We start from the raw sequence: 10,384 nt of genomic DNA on the forward strand, positions 1-10,384 counted from the left end.
TCACGTTTCTCTCTCCCTCTCCTTCTGTCTTCTGTTGCTGGACCACAGCAACAACAGCCAAAAGTTAGCCAGAATCTGAAATATAGAGTTCAGTTATGTAATTGCTGAGCTCAAAATGAATTTGACCTCCACAAGGGTGCCCTCAGCTGAGCCCGGCAGGACGCGGCTTCCCCTCCCTCAGTGGCAGTGAGGCGGGGTTTGTACGTGACCGGAGACCTAGAGTGGAACGTGGGCATTGAGGTGGCTTGTAAAGAGGGTCAGTGATGGCACCGCCGCCCCGCGTCCGGCTCCGAGGAGCCCCCGTGGTCCCTGGGCACTGGAGCGGGAGGCAGTCTTCCCCCAACTCAGGTCTGAGGTAGTAAATTAACTCTTCTAAGGTGCCCCAGGGAAGCTCATGTTGTTTCATCCGTAAAGTCATCTACAGCATCTGTGACTTCTGAGGAAAACCAAGAGAGGATTCTGTAGACACCAAGAGCCACAGTGAACCCCACCCAGGCTGGCAGCCTGCCCCCTGACCCCAGCAGAGCCCTCTCAGCTTGGGCCACTGCCAGTAATGGCCGGGGAGCACCAGTGCTGTCCAGGGGGCCCAGGGCGTCCCCCGCTGCCACTCACTTAGTACCCGTGCTGCAGAGAGTCTGCCTTGACTCATGGCCAGAGGTGGCCTGGGATTAAAGGATGTCCTGGGCCCTAGGAGAGTCCCGGCTGGACCAGGGCGTCTGGTCACCCTACCAGAAGGGCCCAGTGTGGACACAGAGGAGGAGCTGACCTTGGGCTACTCAGGCTACTTAAATATTTGACTCACACATGAAAAACGAACATGTGGTGCTCACTTTGGCAGCACATAGACTAAAACTGGAAGGACACAGACAACTCGCATGGCCCCTGTGCAAGGATGACATGCAAATTCGTGAAGCGTTCCATAGTTAAAAGAAAAAAAAATGAATATGTGGACTACTCTCAAAAACAGAGGTTCTCAATATGCTTGTGTCTAAAAAAATCACAGTAACTTCTCCACGCAGACAAATCGTTAGATTCTCATCCTCCCTTTATGAGTACCAACAGCGAAGGCTGTATTTAGTAGAACTGACAGTTCCTGTGTTTCCTGCTTCCCTTAAGAATCAAGTGTTAAAACCTTAGGTGCCTATGAACAAACAAGTGGGCCTGCCGCTCGCCCACGAACGCCATTTATAAAGCTGTTTGTGTAAGAACAGGTGGCACTCTCTTTTCAGCATTTTCCAGTTCTCATAGTGGTGTGAGCCTTTGGCAGGAAGTCAAGCCACAGCATGCTCATTGGCCTCTGTTCCCCACGGCAAATAACCCCAAAGCTTGTGATGGGTGTTCCAAGAAACAGCATTTGTCTGTAGCCGTTGTGGGTCTGAGAGGGCCAGCATTAGGAAATGGCTCTGCTCACTAGATGGCCCACCTCTGAGAACACATTCGCTTTGCTCATCACCTTGAAGACAAAACAAGAGCCCTTTGGAGCTGATAGGAATGCAGGTGCTTTTTGGGGACAGGATGGTTACAGTTGGTCCACTGGACGAAGAGATGAATCTGTCTGGAAAGTGTTTTAATTTGCCTTCTCTTCTGTCCTCACTGCAGATGGCTCAGACTGATGCGATAATGCACGAGATTATTGGCTTTCTGGACCAGACCTTGTACAGATGGGACCATCTTTGTGTGGAAGCCCCTAGGTCGAGAAAACTGGCCAGAGAGCTCCTTGCAGAGCTGCGTGGGCAAGCCTAGCCCAGGCCAGTTAACCAGGGAGGCTACGCGATGAAATGGTGGGGCTGCTTCTTATGGCCTCCGTTTGTCGAATGCATTCCCTCTTTGAGTTGCAAGAATGAGCCATAAACATCTTGGCAAGATCTGGTAGTACATATTTTACAAAATGAGAAGTCAGGTGCTTTAGCCTGAATTCAGTGAGATTTACTCACTAATGACGGGATTATGGTTCAGCATTCCCTGTGCCTGTTCAGCCCGGATGTCGATTAGAGAATCACTCAAGGAAAGGCTTGGATGGGAGAACAGATTTTTGTTTCCTTCCCCGCCCCCCCATATCAGACCAAGATGCACAACTATTATTTGGATGTTTCAAACTCTTTGGACCAAGAAATTGGTCATGAACCACTGATAATTTAGAAAGTAACTTAGCCGTTTTCCACAGATCTCTTTTTTAAGAAGTCCTGTAATTGTTACTGGTATTTCGTCTTATCCACCGGGATACTCTCTTGCTCCCCTAAGACGTTCTTCATCCAGGATAGTCAGGATCCCTCAAGTTTCCCTCCCATGCCCCCTGAGCAGAGCCCACCCAAGCCCAGTAGCAAGTAGTGTTGACTGGGGAGCAACACTGCTTAGCAATGAAATAAAGCCAGCTTTGGGGCTTTTTGCTTTATACTGGCTAAGCACTGGCTGTTACTAAAAGAGCCCATATTACCTCAAAGGTGGCTGACAGGGGAGGGTACAGGATGTGTACTAGAAACATTGGAAGAGATTATGTGTCAGTTCTCTATTAACTAAAATGGAAATTGGAAACTTTTAATAAAGAATTGGGGGGGTTCCCTGGTGGCACAGTGGTTAAGAGTCTGCCTGCCGGGCTTCCCTGGTGGCGCAGTGGTTGAGAGTCCGCCTGCCAATGCAGGACACGGGTTCGTGTCCCGGTCCGGGAAGATCCCACATACTGTGGAGCGGCTGGGCCCGTGAGCCATGGCTGCTGAGCCTGCACGTCTGGAGCCTGTGCTCCGCAATGGGAGAGGCCACAACAGTGAGAGGCGCACTGCAACGAAGGGTAGCCCCCGCTCACCGCAACTAGAGAAAGCCTGCGTGCAGCAAAGAAGACCCAACGCAGCCAAAAATAAATAAGTAAATTTATTTTAAAAAAATAAAAAAGAATTGGTGACGCCAACATTAATTTTATTTCACATCAGTTTTTTCCATTCAGGTTTATTCTTTTGCTCTTTTGTGTATGATCTGTTTGTCGAGTGAGTCCAGACTTCTCTCACTTGGATTTCTGCATCAGTCATCTCTGAATTTCCCTCATTTTTGGCTCCTGTTTGAGGTATAAGTAGAGTTTTGATGTATTAGAGGTTGAGCTTTTAGGGGAGTTACTTGTTTTGGTATATGGATCCACCTGAAGATCTGGAAAATTCCAAGACCTGACCTGAGCCTTTCTTTAGAGAAACGTTACAGTATGAAAGGTATATTGTTAAAATACTTTTATCACAAGTGCCATCATCATACGCTTCCCTTGGTGTTGAGGACGCCTCTCCTATGTTGGCTTTTGCCAGGGAAGCTGTGACCAACCTCTGTGGACATGAAGAAAAGGGCTTAGTTTGGTGGCAGTGAGTAACCCCTAAACCAAGCCGCCACTGGGAACCAGACCTCCCTGTGGGGAGTGTGCTTCCACATGGACATCCATTCACACTGTATTTCACAGCAAACAATAAAAACAAGACGGCTGACTTCCGGGTAAGATGGCGGAAGAGTAAGACGCGGAGATCACCTTCCTCCCCACGCATACACCAGAAATACAGCTACACATGGAACAACTCCTACAGAACACCTACTGAACGCTGGCATAAGACCCCAGACCTCCCAAAAGGCAAGAAACTCCCCACATACCTGGGTAGGGCAAAGCGGAGAGATCCCCACACAGAGGATCGGTGCCGAGCGGCACTCACCAGCCCGAGAGGCTTGTCTGCTCGCCCGCCGGGGCGCGCAGCGCTGGAAGCTGAGGCTCGGGCTTCAGTCAGAGCGCAGAGAGAGGACTGGGGCTGGCGGCGAGAACTCAGTGTGAAGGGGGCTAATGTGCCACAGCTAGCCGGCAGGGAGTCCGGGAAAACTCTGGAGCTGCCGAAGAGGCAAGAGACTTTTTCTTCCCTCTTGGTTTCCTGGTGCGCGAGGAGAGGGGATTAAGAGCGCTGCTTAAAGGGGCTCCACAGACGGGCGCGAGTCGCGACTGAAAGCGCGGAGCCCAGTGACGGGCGTGGGACGCTGGGGCTGCTGCTGCCACCGCCAAGAAGCCTGTGTGCGAGCGCAGGTCACTGCCCACACCGCCCTTCCGGGAGCCTGTGCAGCCCGCCACTGCCGGGGTCCCGGGATCCAGGGGCGGCTTCCCTGGGAGAACGCACGGCGCGCCTCGGGCTGGTGCAACGTCACGCCGACCTCTGCCGCTGCAGGCTTGCCCCGCACTCCATGCCCCTCCCTCCCGCCCGGCCTGAGTGAGCAAGAGTCCCCGAAGCGGCTGCTCCTTTAACCCTGTCCTGTCTGAGCGAAGAACAGACGCCCTCCGGCGACCTACACGCAGAGGCGGGGCCAAATCCAAAGCTGAGACCCAGGAGCTGTGAGAACAAAGAAGAGAAAGGGAAACCTCTCCCAGCAGCCTCAGAAGCAGCGGATTAAAGCTCCACAATCAACTTGATGTACCCTGCATCTGTGGAATACATGAATAGACAACACATCATCCCAAATTGAGGAGCCCGGAGTCAGTGCTGTGCCTCTGAGGTGGGAGAGCCAACTTCAGGACACTGGTCCACAAGAGACCTCCCAGCTCCACATAATATCAAACGGCAAAAATCTTCCAGAGATCTCCATCTCAACACCAGCACCCAGCTTCACTCAACGACCAGCAAGCTACAGTGCTGGACACCGTATGCCAAACAACTAGCAAGACAGGAACACAACGCCACCCATTAGCAGAGAGGTGGCCTAAAATCATAAAAAGTCCGCAGACACCCCAAAACACACCACCAGATGTGGACCTGCCCACCAGAAAGACAAGATCCAGCCTCATCCACCAGAACACAGGCACTAGTCCCCTCCACCAGGAAGCCTACACAACCCACTAAACCAACCTTAGCCACTGGGGACAGACACCAAAAACAACGGGAACTACGAACCGGCAGCCTGCAAAAAGGAGACCCCAAACACAGTAACATAAGCAAAATGAGAAGACAGAAAAACACACAGCAGGAGAAGGAGCAAGATAAAAACCCACCAGATCTAACAAATGAAGAGGTAATAGGCAGTCTACCTGAAAAAGAATTCAGAATAATGATGGTAAAGATGATCCAAGATTCTATTTCCCAGATCCAAAATCTTGGAAATAGAATAGACAAAATGCAAGAAACAGTTAACAAGGACCTAGAAGAACTAAAGATGAATCAAGCATCGATTAAAAACACAATACATGAAATAAAAAATATTCTAGACGGGATCAATAGCAGAATAACTGAGGCAGAAGAACGGATAAGTGAGGTGGGAGATAAAATAGTGGAAATAACTGCTGCAGAGCAAAATAAAGAAAAAAGAATGAAAAGAACAGAGGACAGTCTCAGAGACCTCTGGGACAACATTAAATGCACCAACATTCGAATTATAGGGGTTCCAGAAGAAGAAGAGAAAAAGAAAGGGACTGAGAAAATATTTGAAGAGATTATAGTTGAAAACTTCCCTAATATGGGAAAGGAAATAGTTAATCAAGTCCAGGAGGCACAGAGAGTCCCATACAGAATAAATCCAAGGAGAAATACGCCAAGACACATATTAATCAAACTGTCAAAAATTAAACACAAAGAAATCATATTAAAAGCAGCAAGGGAAAAACAACAAATAACACACAAGGGAATCCCCATCAGGATAGCAGCTGATCTCTCAGCAGAAACTCTACAAGCCAGAAGGGAGTGGCAGGACATAATTAAAGTGATGAAGGAGAAAAACCTGCAACCAAGATTACTCTACCCAGCAAGGATCTCATTCAGATTTGATGGAGAAATTAAAACGTTTACAGACAAGCAAAAGCTGAGAGAGTTCAGCACCACCAAACCAGCTTTACAACAAATGCTAAAGGAACTTCTCTAGGCAAGAAACACAACAGAAGTAAAAGACCTACAATAACGAACCCAAAACAATTAAGAAAATGGGAATAGGAACATACATATCGATAATTACCTTAAATGTAAATGGACTAAATGCTCCCACCAAAAGATACAGATTGGCTGAATGGATACAAAAACAAGACCCATATATATGCTGTCTACAAGAGACCCATTTCAGACCTAGAGACACATACAGACTGAAAGTAAGGGGATGGAAAAAGATATTCCATGCAAATGGAAATCAAAAGAAAGCTGGAGTAGCAATTCTCATATCAGACAAAATAGACTTTAAAATAAAGACTAGTAGAAGAGACAAAGAAGGACACTACCTAATGATCAAGGGATCGATCCAAGAAGAAGATATAACAATTGTAAATATTTATGCACCCAACATAGGACCACCTCAATACATAAGGCAAATACTAACAGCCATAAAAGGAGAAATCGACAGTAACACAATCATAGTAGGGGACTTTAACACCCCACTTTCACCAATGGTCAGATCATCCAAAATGAAAATAAATAAGGAAACACAAGCTTTAAATGATACATTAAACAACATGGACTTAATTGATATTTATAGGACATTCCATCCAAAAACAACAGAATACACATTTTTCTCAAGTGCTCATGGAACATTCTCCAGGATAGATCATATCTTGGGTCACAAATCAAGCCTTGGTAAATTTAAGAAAACTGAAATTGTATCAAGTATCTTTTCCGACCACAATGCTATGAGACTAGATATCAATTACAGGAAAAGATCTGTAAAAAATACAAACACATGGAGGCTAAACAATACACTACTTAATAACGAAGTGATCACTGAAGAAATCAAAGAGGAAATTAAAAAATACCTAGAAACAAATGACAATGGAGACACGACGACCCAAAACCTATGGGATGCAGCAAAAGCAGTTCTAAGAGGGAAGTTTATAGCAATACAATCCCACCTTAAGAAACAGGAAACATCTCGAATAAACAACCTAACCTTGCACCTAAAGCAATTAGAGAAAGAAGAACAAAAACATCCCAAAGTTAGCAGAAGGAAAGAAATCATAAAAATCAGATCAGAAATAAATGAAAAAGAAATGAAGGAAACGATAGCAAAGATCAATAAAACTAAAAGCTGGTTCTTTGAGAAGATAAACAAAATTGATAAACCATTAGCCAGACTCATCAAGAAAAAAAGCGAGAAGACTCAAATCAATAGAATTAGAAATGAAAAAGGAGAAGTAACAACTGACACTGCAGAAATACAAAAGATCATGAGAGATTACTATAAGCAACTCTATGCCAATAAAATGGACAACCTGGAAGAAATGGACAAATTCTTAGAAATGCACAACCTGCCGAGACTGAACCAGGAAGAAATAGAAAAGATGAACAGACCAATCACAAGCACTGAAATTGAAACTGTGATAAAAAATCTTCCAACAAACAAAAGCCCAGGACCAGATGGCTTCACAGGCGAATTCTATCAAACATTTAGAGAAGAGCTAACACCTATCCTTCTGAAACTCTTCCAAAATACAGCAGAGGGAGGAACACTCCCAAACTCATTCTACGAGGCCACCATCACCTTGATACCAAAACCAGACAAGGATGTCACAAAGAAAGAAAACTACAGGCCAATATCACTGATGAACATAGATGCAAAAATCCTCAACAAACTACTAGCAAACAGAATCCAACAGCACATTAAAAGGATCATACACCATGATCAAGTGGGGTTTATTCCAGGAATGCAAGGATTCTTCAATATATGCAAATCAATCAACGTGATACACCATATTAACAAATTGAAGGAGAAAAACCATATGATCATCTCAATAGATGCAGAGAAAGCTTTCGACGAAATTCAACACCCATTTATGATAAAAACCCTGCAGAAAGTAGGCATAGAGGGAACTTTCCTCAACATCAAAAAGGCCATATATGACAAACCCACAGCCAGCATCGTCCTCAATGGTGAAAAACTGAAACCATTTCCACTAAGATCAGGAACAAGACAAGGTTGCCCACTATCACCACTCTTATTCAACCTAGTTTTGGAAGTTTTAGCCACAGCAATCAGAGAAGAAAAGGAAATAAAAGGAATCCAAATCGGAAAAGAAGAAGTAAAGCTGTCACTGTTTGCAGATGACATGATACTATACATAGAGAATCCTAAAGATGCTACCAGAAAACTACTAGAGCTAATCAATGAATTTGGTAAAGTTGCAGGATACAAAATTAATGCACAGAAATCTCTGGCATTCCTATATACTAATGATGAAAAATCTGAAAGTGAAATCAAGGAAACACTCCCATTTACCATTGCAACAAAAAGAATAAAATATCTAGGAATAAACCTACCTAAGGAGACAAAAGACCTGTATGCAGAAAATTATAAGACACTGATGAAAGAAATTAAAGATGATACAAATAGATGGAGAGATGTACCATGTTCTTGGATTGGAAGAATCAACATTGTGAAAATGACTCTACTACCCAAAGCAATCTACAGATTCAATGCAATCCCTATCAAACTACCAGTGGCATTTTTCACAGAACTAGAACAAAAAATTTCGCAATTTGTATGGAAACACAAAAGACCCCGAATAGCCAAAGCAATCTTGAGAACGAAAAATGGAGCTGGAGGAATCAGGCTCCCTGACTTCAGACTATACTACAAAGCTACAGTAATCAAGACAGTATGGTACTGGCACAAAAACAGAAAGATAGATCAATGGAAGAGGATAGAAAGCCCAGAGATAAACCCACGGACATATGGTCAACTTATCTTTGATAAAGGAGGCAGGAATGTACAGTGGAGAAAGGACAGTCTCTTCAATAAGTGGTGCTGGGAAAACTGGACAGGGACATGTAAAAGTATGAGATTAGATCACTCCCTAACACCATACACAAAAATAAGCTCAAAATGGATTAAAGACCTAAATGTAAGGCCAGACACTATCAAACTCTTAGAGGAAAACATAGGCAGAACACTCTATGACATAAATCACAGCAAGATCCTTTTGGACCCACCTCCTAGAGAAATGGAAATAAAGACAAAAATGAACACATGGGACCTAATGAAACTTAAAAGCTTTTGCACAGCAAAGGAAACCATAAACAAGACCAAAAGACAACCCTCAGAATGGGAGAAAGTATTTGCAAATGAAGCAACTGACAAAGGATTAATCTCCAAAATTTATAAGCAGCTCATGCAGCTCAATAGCAAAAAAACAAACAACCCAATCCAAAAATGGGCAGAAGACCTAAATAGACATTTCTCCACAGAAGATATACAGACTGCCAACAAACACATGAAAGGATGCTCAACATCTTTACTCATTAGAGAAATGCAAATCAAAACTACAATGAGATATCATCTCACACCAGTCAGAATGGCCATCATCAAAAAATCTAGAAACAATAAATGCTGGAGAGGGTGTGGAGAAAAGGGAACACTCTTGCACTGCTGGTGGGAATGTGAATTGGTACAGCCACTATGGAGAACGGTATGGAGGGTCCTTAAAAAACTACAAATAGAACTACCATATGACCCAGCAATCCCACTACTAGGCATATACCCTGAGAAAACCATAATTCAAAAAGAGACATGTACCAAAATGTTCATAGCAGCCCTATTTACAATAGCCCAGAGATGGAAACAACCTAAGTGTCCATCATCGGATGAATGGATAAAGAAGATGTGGCACATATATACAATGGAATATTACTCAGCCATAAAAAGAAATGAAATTGAGCTATTTGTAATGAGGTGGATAGACCTAGAGTCTGTCATACAGAGTGAAGTAAGTCAGAAAGAGAAAGACAAATACTGTATGCTAACACATATATATGGAATTTAAGAAAAAAAAATGTCATGAAGAACATAGGGGTAAGACAGGAATAAAGACACAGACCTACTAGAGAATGGACTTGAGGATATGGGGAGGGGGAAGGGTAAGCTGTGACAAAGTGAAAGAGCGGCATGGACATATATACACTACCAAACGTAAGGTAGATAGCTAGTGGGAAGCAGCCGCATAGCACAGGGAGATCAGCTCGGTGCTTTGTGACCGCCTGGAGGGGTGGGATAGGGAGGGTGGGAGGGAGACGCAAAAGGGAGGGGATATGGAAACATATGTATATGTATAACTGATTAAATTTGTTATAAAGCAAAAAATAAAAAAATATATATACAAAAAAAAAAAAAAAAAAAACAAGACGGTTATCTCAGATTGTTTAAGCTGCATTTCTGGAAAGTCCCTTCCTGTCCTGACCTTACCTCAGTCTGTTTGTAGTATTTCCCAATTCCTTTACAAAGCCTCTAACGTTCTCCTAAGCCTTGGACTTGGATCAAAGAGGACAGAGCCCAAAACTACAGGGAGAAGAGGCATTAATGACCCCCTGAATACAGAGGTTATGTTACTCAGCAGGACTTCATGATGTTTGCAGAGTTTGTTAGCTTTTTAAAATTTGTAATTTGTTTTATAGTTTGTCATTCTAAATAAAAAGTC

The 10,384-nt window shown here is 44.0% G+C and overlaps 1 protein-coding gene across 5 annotated transcripts in view; it reads left to right on the plus strand.

Annotated features, from left to right (window-relative positions):
* FANCC (FA complementation group C) overlaps nucleotides 1-3,604 on the plus strand; it is a 287,705-nt gene extending 284,101 nt beyond the window's left edge. For 4 of the 5 annotated variants that reach the window (XM_082621594.1, XM_082621597.1, XM_082621595.1 and 1 more), the window contains one exon: nucleotides 1,600-3,604. In XM_082621594.1, the coding sequence (XP_082477720.1) occupies nucleotides 1,600-1,743 (144 nt within the window). In that variant the 3' untranslated portion in view covers nucleotides 1,744-3,604. The remainder of the gene's footprint in view (nucleotides 1-1,599) is intronic. The other variant, XM_082621596.1, reaches the window with a different exon arrangement.
* The last annotated feature ends 6,780 nt before the right edge of the window (nucleotides 3,605-10,384 follow it).

Source organism: Mesoplodon mirus (assembly GCF_964341445.2).
Source record: "Mesoplodon mirus genome assembly, chromosome: 1".
In the NCBI taxonomy this organism is placed as follows: domain Eukaryota; kingdom Metazoa; phylum Chordata; class Mammalia; order Artiodactyla; family Ziphiidae; genus Mesoplodon; species Mesoplodon mirus.